A 13,005-nucleotide genomic window follows, 5' to 3' on the forward strand; every position below is an offset into this window, starting at 1 on the left:
ATATTAATCTTAATTATCAGTGAGTAAAAAATATTGCAATGAATTTGGAAGCAGCACTAGTTTAAACTTGTCACTTTTTGCTACTTTTTTACAAAAACCAATCTAAGTATCCTACTCAAATAAGAACGATAAAATGGAAAGGAAAACTTTATATCTGTCTAGAAGTGTTACCAGTATTTTCATTCTTTTGAGCAACAAATAGTTCATTTAAAAGTCAAATGAAAAAGAAAATTTTAAAGAATTCATACTTGAAGACTAGTAATAAGAAAAGTGGCAAATATTTTCTCATTATGTTTTGGTAAATACCAGAAACATCAACACTTCAGTACTGAACTGTTGATTGTACTTCCTAGTTTTTACTCCTTCCTGAAAACTTAAGCGGGCTAGGTATGAATGGAAGGTCTATCCTGGCCCCTGCATGTGGGAAGGACTGTGCTGCCTCTTGTGGTCTCATCCTGCATGACGTGCTTCAGACAGGCACTCTGGGCTCCTTCGCACCCATTTTTATTACTAGCAACAGGATTTGTGTTTAATGGCATGTTTAATAAGTTGTGTGTTCTGCTTTGAAGAAGATGCTAAGATATTTTTCTTCATTTATCTAAAAAATAACATAAATGTTTTGTGTTTATATCCCATAACTTACTTTGATAAAATACCTTTCAAATGTTTTAAATGTTGTCGTGGAGGCAATATCTAGGTGGGACAAATCCAGTTGGTTCTGTGCTGAGCAGATTATAAGCGGAGCCATGATACACCTATATGTTGCTTTCCTCTTCCAATTTTGGTGTAAAGATCTTGCAAATGCAATGAAAATGTGAAAAGACACTAATGTAATTTGTGAAAGAGCATACACACAGTTTGTATGTCTTTGTATACGTGTACACAACCCTTAGGTTGCCGTGCTGTTTAATTTTTGCTCCTTGACACGGTAAGTGCCTGGGAGACTTTAATGAGTGTTAATACTAACCAAATGACAAGCATTCAAATTAACCTGAATCAGGATCTGCTAAGACCATCCCAAAGGAAACAACTTCAAAGTTAAGACAAACCCATTCTCTTGGTACACTTAAACAAACCAAGTCATCCTGGATTATAGTTCTCCTTTTTCATGAACCATTAGCCTAGAAGAAAAGGAGAAAAATTAATAGGGATGCTGTTAACATTTCTAAATTATTAGCTATAATTTTTACATTCAATTTATTACAGTTTGAGAAAAATCATGATACAGATGATACGGATATCCTCCATCTGCATGAGCCCAGGGTTTCCCACGCCTGAAATTTCACTTCAAAAATGGTGTATAGAGGAGTCTACTTGTTCCTTATCCACCCGCTCCTCGTTTAAATTAGAATGGTATGGCAGAGAGATTCCTACTCAATAAGTAAAAAAGTACATTTTAACCAGCAAATTGGTTCAATTAAAAACATTTAATTATTTTGCTTTTCTCCTCCTTTAGAATATAATCAGTTAAAAATCTACATCCTGGGTAAGATGATGTTGGAACAGGATGCAGAAAAACTGCAATTTGGTTTTTCCTCTCTGCTTTGTCCTTGTATTATTTCAACATGTAGACTTTTCAGGATATACACGTAAGGAAGCGGAAGTCTTTCCATTTATAACAAAAGGAAATTTGTCAATTGTTCTTTATGTAATTTCATTCCATTTTCCTTCAAAATCAATTAGGCTTATTTTTAATTTACAGTTTATATTGAATATCACCATTGTCAGCAAAAATTAGAATTCTTCTCTACAGATTAAAATAATATAAAAATTAGAATAACAACAAAACAGAATTAAAGGCATTGGTATAAAATAAAATAACTTTTAAAAGCAAACATTTTACCACCATGCATTTAAATAAAAAAGAGAGATTTTGAGACAAAGCATTATGGAAAACAATTTGACAAAGCTTGTTCATCTGCGCCCAATATTTCCAAACATATCTAATCTTCTATTTTAATTTTTAGTTTCCTGGTTAGTTTTATGGTGGATGCCCGAGGTGGTGCTATGCGAGGATGCAGACACAATGGGCTCCGGATCATTATTCCACCTCGGAAATGTACTGCTCCAACACGAGTCACCTGTCGACTGGTCAAGCGCCACAGACTGGCAACAATGCCTCCAATGGTGGAAGGAGAAGGCCTGGCCAGTCGCCTGATCGAAGTTGGACCTTCTGGTGCTCAGTTCCTCGGGTAAGGGTTTCTGATAAACCTCCCACTTAGTCACCGATGAGCTTGTGTCCTCTACATGAAATCACTAGGATGGCATGGAAAAAGGTACGTCAAACCATTTTGAAAGAGGATCAGCACCAGTGAAATTTTTAAAATTGGAAGTAGCACCTCAATGCTTGACTCCACTTACACGCCTCTTATTTTAAGGCATTAATGAGTTAAACATTCAGGTTGAATACCACTTCTTCTTTTTGGATGCAATAATAGCTGCCAGACCCCCAATGTGAATAACCAATATTTTAGCTGATGGTAGGTATTTTTTTCTCATCTGAGAATTAAGTGGTAAAGTCACAAAGAAAAAATTCTGCTCTGTTCCAAACATAAATGTAAATTCTCATGTAGTTATGAAACAGAATCATTATCTTTACTTTGGAAAGCAATGTTGCCTTTACAGAATACCTACAAATTTAATCAATGTTATTTTTTTTTCCAGCTATCAAAATTGCTACCTTGAGCCTTATCATTACATTGGCTATTTAGTCACAGTTTATATTAAGACAAATACATCAAGACTAACTTCAACCATGCTCATTTTGGCAATTTTGAGCAGAATTTAGCATTTCTTCTTTCTTCTGTTTGTTTGTACGGCTGCTGTTATATTAAGTGGCATTTCAATGTGCCCAGAAATGAATAGTTACAGCTGAAATTAACACAAGGATGAAGTTTTGGTGGGGGACAAGTTTCAAAATATTTTGAAACAAATCAATTGTATTTAAGTCTTGGTGCTTGAAATACTGGGAGAAAATCCTAATAATCGTGAACTCTTTTACTTTGCCGATGTCATGCTGGGAAGAGGATTTCTTGCTTTAGAACTCAGGAAATGTTCTAAAGCTTTGTAATTTGGACCAAACTATTAGCAGATTGCTCCAAATTATGTTCACACACCTGAAAAGGGGTGTGTTTGTATTTCCCAATTATAGCAACCACCTCTCATGTCCTCCAATCAGACAGACCAGAGCTTTACAAGGAGCCTGTGAAGTTCTGGGTTGCATCAGAAAATGCCATTATGTTTGGAGTAATTCCCCAATGATTCTTTTCATATTCTGTGTCAGACCCTGTTCCCCTCATGCTCAGGTAGTTTAGGCTTTTTAATAATCTTCAGATCTGTTGGGGAATATTCATGAAAACATCTGGCCTCTGTACAGGGCAGAGTTTTCATCATATTCCCAACAGCTTGTCTTTCTTGTGGAGCATTTTTACCCCCTTTTTGGCTAGTGCCCTGGCGGTGAACCTAATTAGGGACAGACCGGACAGCTAAGTGCTCTCCTTGCACAGACGCGCCTCCATTGCACACTCTGGGTCTCGGTTCCTTGCTCTTTGTGACCAATGGAGGGGGCAGAACCAAATGCAGTGTGAAACCAAAGTTCACCCTGTGGATCAGCTGGCGACGCTGGGGTTCTGTAGAAAACAATACCTGAAGCTTACCTATGTTCTTTCTTTCACTGCTGCTTTGGATGTACTCAGTAAACTTCACCTGCCAACGGCTCCTCCCCCACTTAATGAGGGAGAAAGTTTGGTCAGCCGCATTCTTCAGCTGGGGCCTCCTGGAACCAAATTCCTTGGGTAGGAGTGACTTAAAACAAATTGATGGCTGCTGGCCCCCCATTCTTCTCCTTCTTCTGCAATATGATTTCTCTTTTTTGTCATTGTGCCCATGACATGTCCCTCTCTATGATTTAAATTCTGTATAACCTATCTTTAGTGGACCATTTCTGACCCTTGTGGTATGTGACTTTTATTTTTGAGTGATGTTTTTATATCTTTCCCCTTAAAGTGCTGTGACCTTCATTTTCGTTTAAGCATGAGATCTGCCTAGTTGTACTATGTGCTAGTTATGATGTTGTTATGATGAATTTGGAGTCTGTATCAAAGCAACCTGGACCCAAAAATCAAAACCCTCTATATATTTTGAAAACAAATGTGACCTAAAAATAATAGGGCAGTGCATGCTCTGGATCCTGAATATAATAGGCATTGGACACAACTGGGCTGTCTGCTGAGGGGCTCAATTAGGGCCACACTGTGTACACATGCCTATTGTTTCCTTGAATGAAGGAAATATAAGCAAAAACCATGAGTGCATGGCTCTTTAGTTCACAAGTAGTCAACTTTCTGACATCTCCTCATTTACGACACATCAAATTATGCAATGTGTAAGCCATTTTCCTCTTAAACCATTTCGTCATTTTGCACCTTGTCGAAAATGTTTTAGGAGATTGGCAGACATCATAGATATGCATGTACGTTTCTTTTGGTTAAATGTGTTCTACTTACATTTATCAAAGGAGAAGTTCCAGAATGCCACATGCACTCACAGGGAAACATTATTTGGCTTAGGATAGCAGCATGTACCTGAGGATTGGTGCCCCTGAGGTGGAGTGCTACTGTGTGACCATCTGCTAGCCTGTGGGCTTCAGGGGATGGCCCACTATGTCCCTGTCCCCAGCAAAAGAAGAATTCCAGGTCACTTTGCAACAGAGTCGAGGTGCTTGTCTTGCTCTTGGTTAGCTCCTGTCCACACTGAATGTTCTGCATTGCTATGTCAGGCCTGTGATCGTGGAGATCCCTCACTTTGCGGCTCTTCGAGGAAAGGAAAGGGAACTGGTGGTCCTGCGCAGTGAGAATGGGGACAGCTGGAAAGAGCATTTCTGTGACTACACTGAAGATGAGTTGAATGAAATTCTTAATGGCATGGATGAAGGTACTTTCAGATGAAGCGTTTTAAAAGAAATCTAAACTGGAAGCATGAAAATGATTCATTTCTTTCTTATGACCTAGGGGTGTGTGTGTGTGTGTGTGTGTGTGTGTGTGTGTCCCTTGTGGTATTTTACTACAGCAGGTAATCTGCTTTGCTCCTGTAATGATGAGTTGGAATGCACAATATTTTTGCTTAATCTTATTCCGGTTACATTCAGGAAAATAAAAGCCTTTAAGATATTAAACATCTCATTAAAGAGATGCAGCATGCTTCCATTTTTAGTGTAAACTTGAGCCAAAAATGAGATAGAATAGATATTGTTGTTTCATAACTAAATGAACTGATACTGGATAATAAATCCATTATTTAAAAAAATGCCTAACTTGAAACATTAGATATTTAAGATACTGATAAAAAGTGTTAAGCTATTCTGTTGGAAAACTTACATCTACCCATAACTAGTATGTTATAGAATACTATAATTTTTAAACTTTCTATTATTAAGGGGGTAGGAAAATTAAGTTCATTCAATCTTCTACCTATAATTCAAACAGGAAGTTAGCCAGGGTTGAAATGCATACACATACATACACATCTAGTTTAGGAACTTAGTTTTCCATTAGAACTTCAATCGCTGTAAATCTCAAATTTGTCTTGGGCTGTACAAGGTTGTAATAATTCAGTATGAAAAGAGGAAAGCAGCTCTTATAGTTTGCACAGAGAAAAGGTCCTAGTCCTAATAGTAGAATTCACATTCAACTTTAAGTAACTACAGAAATAGGGCAAGTTCTTTGCTTGCATGTCAGGAACATACCAAGTTTTGTATAGAGCTAGATACTCAAGAGCAAGTATAGCTGTTTATCAAGTTCTTGAGTCTTCTGGCACTAGTTTCAGATATGGCTCGTGGATAGGAAAGAGTAGCCTGACCGTAGCTTCTTTACTATTTCTTTCTACATCCTACCAAGGTTTGAATAAGAATAGAGGCCAGGCTTATCTTATCCAAGGGGTGGAAGGAGGAAGAAATTATTCCCTCTAGATGTGTTAAGTCAGTATCTTCTAAGCAAAGTAAAAAGATCAGGGTTTTTATTAATAAAAATTGTTCCCTACAATATTTAGCTGCTTCTACTTCTTGGAACCATTCCTTTTGCTGACATTTAGGTTTCGGATATTTTCCTCTGGGATATTTACTTATCAATAACACTGCCAGTGAGCATTGGCATCGTGCCCTTGGATGGGGGTCCACTCTTTAACTTTATTTATTTTAAAATGAGCTTTCTACATGGGTATTAATAGAAAGTTAATAGATTAATTAATCTATTAATAGAAAGTTAAAGATTTGTGTATGTCTGGAAATTTTAAAAATAAATATAGGCTAGTATTTGCCAGTGCATCAGTCTTCAATCATGTGTAATCAGATACTGAGACTTTTTACTTTTACTGTCTAGCTATGCCCAATAGTCAAGAAAAACATAGTTGCTATTCCTGCCTCATAATGAATTGTAAATGATTTCTAAAAATAAACAACTTTCTATCGCCTGTTAAAATTCAGTGATCCACATAGTACAAATTTTCTACATTTACACTAGTTTGATTTTTTTTGTATTGCCCTGAATGCAATTTATAAAGAGCCCATGATCCCATCCTCTTGATGTTAATTGCATTAACATCAAGAGGATGGGATCATGGGCTCTTTATAAATTGGGATTATAAATCCCATCCTCTTGATGTCCACTAATGCAATTTATAAAGAGCCCATGATCCCATCCTCTTGATGTTAAATTATGTATTTGAAAAGTTAATGGCATCAGGGGAATATTGAAACCCTGAATTCATAATCACTGATTTTTTTAAATATCCACAGTGAGTATCTCAGACACAACCCTTCCACTGGAGTAAACACATAAACATAAATCTTACTCTTCCAAGATAGATTTTATTCCTGCACTATTCCCCTGAAAACCCAAAGGGCTATGTTTCTTCTTAAAACCACGATAACTTGGCTTTGAGCTAACTTTGAAATTTGCAAAGAAAGGGAGTCCAGAAGCAACTTCCTCTCCATCACATGAACCAGGAATAGAACAGGTTCATTTCATTCCATATTTGCCCTCACATCCCTCATTTCAAAGGTGGCCCTGCAATGCTGCACCTAGAACTAAATGTTTCTCTTTCTCAGTGACCTGGAAAGTCCTGATTTTCATAAAGAAAGGAAACATGCAAGCTAAATATTGGCAGATCTTGAAATATTGCAATTTTTTGTTTTCTGGTGGTGTTAGGATAGCCTTGCTTTTTAAATTTTCCTGTTGTTTCAAAAAATGTGTTGTGCTGGCATTTCTGTTCATTATGAACCAAGTCAATGAGTTGGCTAGAATGCTGTCAGAAGGAAATCTTTGCTTTATGAATGAAGGTGGGTCATTTCTTGTCTCAGTACTGGATAGCCCGGAAGACCTAGAAAAGAAACGAATCTGCCGCATCATCACCCGAGACTTCCCACAGTACTTTGCAGTGGTGTCTCGTATCAAACAGGACAGCAATCTGATTGGCCCAGAAGGAGGTGTGCTGAGCAGCACAGTGGTGCCCCAGGTGCAAGCCGTCTTCCCAGAGGGGGCACTCACCAAGCGGATCCGCGTAGGCCTGCAGGTATGCCCGTGTTAGAGGCAAGTGATCCTAACAGGATTGTATTCTAATGATTAAAAATTAGCTTTGTCGAGGACTGTTACCCTTGATTTATAATCATACCAAAAAGGAAGGTAGTGTTAATAGTAGAGCTAAAGTCAAAATCCATGTTTATTGGTTACTAATCTATTTAAAAATTCACCTTATATTTGGACAATTAACCAAAATTAATCTCTAGCTATAAATGTTTTCTTCTTGTAAAAAAAAAAAAAAAAAAAAAAGAGAGAAAAGAAATTAGCTTTTAAATGAGAAATAAATTGTTAAAGAATCAGATTATTCTTGGTAAGCAAGAGCTGCCATCAGAGATCGTGGATCTTAGAAAATTTTATATGAGTGCTTAGTAATAATACTGAACTTATGATTGCCATATTTGACATCCACCAAGCTTATTTATAAGATTAAAAAAATACATTGGGTAAGAAATTTGAAATTAAATATAATGATTCATTATATGTGTGTATATATATATATATATATATATATATATATATATATGTTTTTTATGTTTTTACTTTGAAAAGGCTCAACCTATGCACACTGAGCTGGTTAAGAAGATCCTAGGCAATAAAGCTACCTTCAGCCCTATAGTCACTTTGGAACCTAGAAGAAGAAAATTCCACAAACCAATTACCATGACCATTCCTGTCCCCAAAGCTTCAAGTGATGTCATGTTGAATGGTTTTGGGGGAGATGCACCAACCTTAAGATTACTATGCAGCATAACAGGTGAGTCACATATGACTGTGTTAGTAGAGAGTTCTGAAAAAAGAAACTTAGATCATTGTAAATATTAAATTACCTTTGTCATAAGATATCTGCAGGGTCACATGCATTAATTCAGGGAATACATTTTAATTAACTAGGGAAATGAAGGGTGAAAGGAAACAACTATTATTTACTAAATAAAGTCTGTATGCCAAACTGTTAGATATTTATATGTGTTGTCATTCTAATTTCCACAATAACCCTGTGAGGAAACTTTAACCCCATTTTGCTGAAAAGGAAACCATGGTTGAAAGAAGTTCTATAACTTGCACTATAAATATTTCGTGGTGTTGGGATTCGAAACCATACCCATATGTCTCCAAAGTTCAGGCTTCAAGTCTTCACTGAAGAGATCACTAAATATGCTGGAAAAAAAAAAAAAAAAGTGTCTTGAGTAATTATACCCAATAGTTCAAACCAAAGTATTATGTTATGGAATTGGTTATGTCTTTATCATTGATCTATTGAACTAACTTTAGACAAACAACTTAAAGATTTTCAATGATTAACCGATTTTTGGTCTTTTCAATTGGTGGTTGTGTAGTCGCTTTCAGATAGCTACCAAACTCTCCAAAGACACTCCCAGAACGTTGGTAGTCTCTTCATAACAATGCCACTACAAATAGTGAGAGGCAAAAAAAAATCACATGAATAATGTGTTCTAGGGCTAAATAATTTAACTGATAATTTCTCTATTTATCAACAATTATATGGTGTTGATATTCAGTAAATGTTAGTACTATTATTAGTAAGAACAGTAATCGTCCCTGGATGTTTTGGTATTGTTAGAATTATATTTTTCATGTCTCTTTTGTATTGGTGGAATGTTCACCTTTATTTTGTTTTCTTTAATTCACCCTTCTTACTAATATGTTTCTTGTAGTTATGATAGAGAACCACGAGATTATTCCAAAAGTTTAATAATAAGACAAAATTTTAAAATATATATACTCTAATGAGTGGGAGGAAATCATATGCTTCACTTATGATCTCTTTCCCAATTGCTCAGTTTTGGTTATTACTATCATTTCTGGGTATCTTTCCCATAATTCCTGCCCCATAGGTATATGGTTAACCTTCTATAATGTGCAATATAATGTCATGGATGTGAAACAGGTGAGGCAGAAGAATATCTGTGATATGCCCTGCCCTTATAGTGATTAAATAAAGACACTATAGGGGCCTAGACACCATCTACTCTATTTATTCCAGCCCAATGTCTTTAGACAGGTTTCTCATAAACATTTCTGAAATTTAATTAAAATTATTTTGAAAATTAACAAATAATTTAATGTATTAATTGTTTAAATACCTAGACATTTGAGTTTTTGTATTCTTCTGTGTCATATAGTTATGCTGAGTATGTATTTTAAAGGCCTACTGGAATTAAATTCCATAACCTTTCTTTGATAACTTGTTCTCTTCTTTAAGAAACTTTAGAGTCAAGACTTTCCTTCATTTCAAACATATATTCCTCTTACAGCCCATTGAACTAAAATTTTGTCCTTATCTATGTGATCTTAATTTCTCAGTAGAAATGAAAGACAGGCAGTCACCATCAGCCTTCATGGTAATTTTTCAATGTAAAGGGGTCATTCATTTATTTTTTTCATTTACCTTGCAATATTTATTGAGCTCTTACTATTTTACAAACTTTTTTGGGCCAAACTTTTATTGCACACTGAGAGGAAATTTTTTGAAAACAATTGCTTAAAATATGAAGTATGGGAACAAAAGAATATTTAGTTAGAATAGTTAAAATATGTTTATTGCAGCACTATTCACAATAGCAAAGACTTGGAATCAACCCAAATGTCCATCAGTGACAGATTGGATTAAGAAAATGTGGCACATATACACCATGGAATACTATGCAGCCATCAAAAAGGATGAGTTTATGTCCTTTGTAGGGACATGGATGCAGCTGGAAACCATCATTCTTAGCAATCTATCACAAGAACAGAAAACCAAACACCGCATGTTCTCACTCATAGGTGGGAGCTGAACAATGAGATCACTTGGACTCAGGAAGGGGAACATCTCACACAGGGGCCTGTCATCGGGAGGGGGGAGGGGGGAGGGATTGCATTGGGAGTTATACCTGATGTAAATGACAAGTTGATGGGTGCAGCACACCAACATGGCACAAGTATACATATGTAACAAACCTGCACGTTATGCACATGTACCCTACAACTTAAAGTATAATAATAATAAATAAATTAAAAAAAAAAAAGAATAGTTAAAATATTCACTATTTTAACAAAGTGTTCAGCTCCTTAGCTGGTCAAAGGATATTTTAAAATAATCAACTGTATACAATTCAAAATTATCTTCAGAGCCTAGCAATTATAATAAAAGCTTTTTACTTTTATTATAGAAGTAAAAAGAAGGCTTAATAAACACTTATTTAAATAACTACCCTAAAGCTTAGTGTCTTGAGTGTTAGTCTGCTGTTTGTTTTCAATGTGTCATTTTTTCACATGTAGGTTTTAGTCATTTTGTTTTCAATGTGTCATTTTGAGGGGTTGGATTGGGCTGGTGAACACAGACAGAACCACAAAGACTTTATTTTAGAATCTAGAGTCTGGAGTTTTGCCTGATTTTTTTCAACAATCGTATTATTTCAGGTGGAACCACCCCTGCTCAGTGGGAAGATATTACAGGAACTACGCCATTAACATTTGTCAATGAATGTGTTTCCTTTACAACAAACGTGTCTGCCAGGTATCGTTATATAGCACAGAAAAGCCCCCTATGATATGTTCCCTTCCAAAAAAACTGCCCTTTGTTTTGTTTTATTTTGTTTCTTTATTGTTTGAAAGTTATTTTTTCATTTGATTTTAAATATGGCCTGCCTTTGCTTTAATATTTTAAACTAGATCTGTCAGCAAATAGAATAGTGATAATACAGTAACAAAGTACTACCAATCCTATTAAAATCTAAGGAAAAGAAGTGATTGTCTGCTTTGCCTGTATGATTCTTGGTCAGTAGCAGTTGCTGCTTTTTCTACTTCCAAAGTCCCTAGGAATGATAATTTCCTGTTGTCAGCAAAATAGCCTGAACTACTTTTCCAACAGAATCATAGCAGCACAAATCTCACCATGGTTTCTCTAAAAGGCTTAGAGGCTTCAGTGGCTCTTATATACATTTCTTATTTATGTATTATGCATCTTTAAAACGGTGAAGCAATCTAGTTTTATTGCTTATGCACACATTAACTCAATTGATTAAAGTTAATTCCCATTCGTTTGGTCTTTAATTTATTGATAAGCATTGTTACTGCTCTTTAACTTGACATTACAACAACTTTGTGACTTAAGAAGGGCAAGAGACGTTATGCCCATTTTACAGATGAGAAAACTGAAGTTGAGAGTAATTAAAATGTACATTCCTATTTGGGGTGAGGGAGAAAAGATAAAAGTGCACGAATAGTTAAGTAATGGCATAGCAATAGTTGGGTGTGGTGGCACATGTTTATAGTTCCAGCCACCCAGAGACTCAACTATTGAGTCTACAGTTCTGTGTTTCAATGTGTTTTGCCAATTTAGCATCTATACTGTAATCCAGAAGATGACGTGTTCTGAATAAGAGGTATAGACCAGAGGGAGTAAAAGAATGAGAGAAGGGTGTTCGAATTGGGATAGCTAGAGAGGGTATCTGAGAAGAGGTGACTCGAGACATGTGTTGGAACCTAATAGGCAGATAAAAGTGAAAAAAAGAATAACATGAGCAAAGATGCAAAGATAGAATGAGAAGGTGTAGTGAGGGATAGCAACAATTATCCATGTAGTCTATAATTCAAAAATAATGCTTGAGGCTGGGCCTGGTGGCTCATGCCTGTAATCCCAGCACCTTGGGAGGCCAAGGCAGGTGGATCGCTTGAGCCCAGGAGTTCAAGACTAGCTTCGGCAACACGGTGAAACCCTGTCTCTCACAAAAGAGATAACAAAAATTAGCTGGACATGGTGGCGCACACCTGTAGTCCCAGGAACCAGGGAGGCTGAGGTGGGAGGATCTCTTGAGCCCAGGGAGGTCAAGGCTGCAGTGAGCCATGATTGTATCACTGCACTCCAGCCTGCGTGACAGAGACTTAATCTCAAAACAAAAACCAAAACAAAGCAAAGCAAAACAAAACAAAACAACAAACAAAATGTAGGACTATTGGTTGGCAACACTTTATGAAAGGTCTTACAGGGTAGAATAAGAAGTGATAAATCACCATAAATATATACAATTTTTATTTGGCAATTTAAAGATTACCAAAAGCCCCAGAACTACATGAAAATAAAAATACTATAAAAAAATAAGGCCAGGCATAGTGGCTCATGCCTGTAATCCCAGCACTTTGGGAGGCCGAGGCAGGTGGATCACAAGGTCAGGAGATCAAGACCATCCTGGCTAACACGGTGAAACCCCATCTCTACTAAAAATACAAAAAAGTTAGCCAGGCATGGTGGCACGTACCTGTAGTCTCAGCCACTTGGGAGGCTAAGGCAGGAGAATAGCTTGAACCCAGGAGGCGGAGCTTGCAGTGAGCCGAGATCACGCCACTGCACTCCAGCCTGGGGGACAGAGTGAGGCTCTCTCTCAAAAATAAATAAATAAATAAATATTAAAATTTTAAAAAAAGCAGT

The 13,005-nt window shown here is 36.5% G+C and overlaps 1 protein-coding gene across 50 annotated transcripts in view; it reads left to right on the plus strand.

Moving 5' to 3' along the window:
• Window positions 1-13,005, plus strand: part of ANK2 (ankyrin 2) — a 571,823-nt gene that overhangs the window by 515,129 nt on the left and 43,689 nt on the right. For 32 of the 50 annotated variants that reach the window (XM_065545373.1, XM_065545393.1, XM_065545387.1 and 29 more), the window contains 5 exons: window positions 1,968-2,192; window positions 4,778-4,932; window positions 7,355-7,566; window positions 8,124-8,328; window positions 10,998-11,094. In XM_065545373.1, coding sequence (XP_065401445.1) covers window positions 1,968-2,192; window positions 4,778-4,932; window positions 7,355-7,566; window positions 8,124-8,328; window positions 10,998-11,094 — 894 coding nt within the window. Of the gene's footprint in view, window positions 1-1,967; window positions 2,193-3,695; window positions 3,795-4,777; window positions 4,933-7,354; window positions 7,567-8,123; window positions 8,329-10,997; window positions 11,095-13,005 lie in introns of all 50 variants that reach the window. The other 18 variants (XM_065545385.1, XM_065545376.1, XM_065545380.1 and 15 more) reach the window with 1 other exon arrangement.

This window comes from Macaca fascicularis, chromosome 5, assembly GCF_037993035.2.
Source record: "Macaca fascicularis isolate 582-1 chromosome 5, T2T-MFA8v1.1".
NCBI lineage: Eukaryota > Metazoa > Chordata > Mammalia > Primates > Cercopithecidae > Macaca > Macaca fascicularis.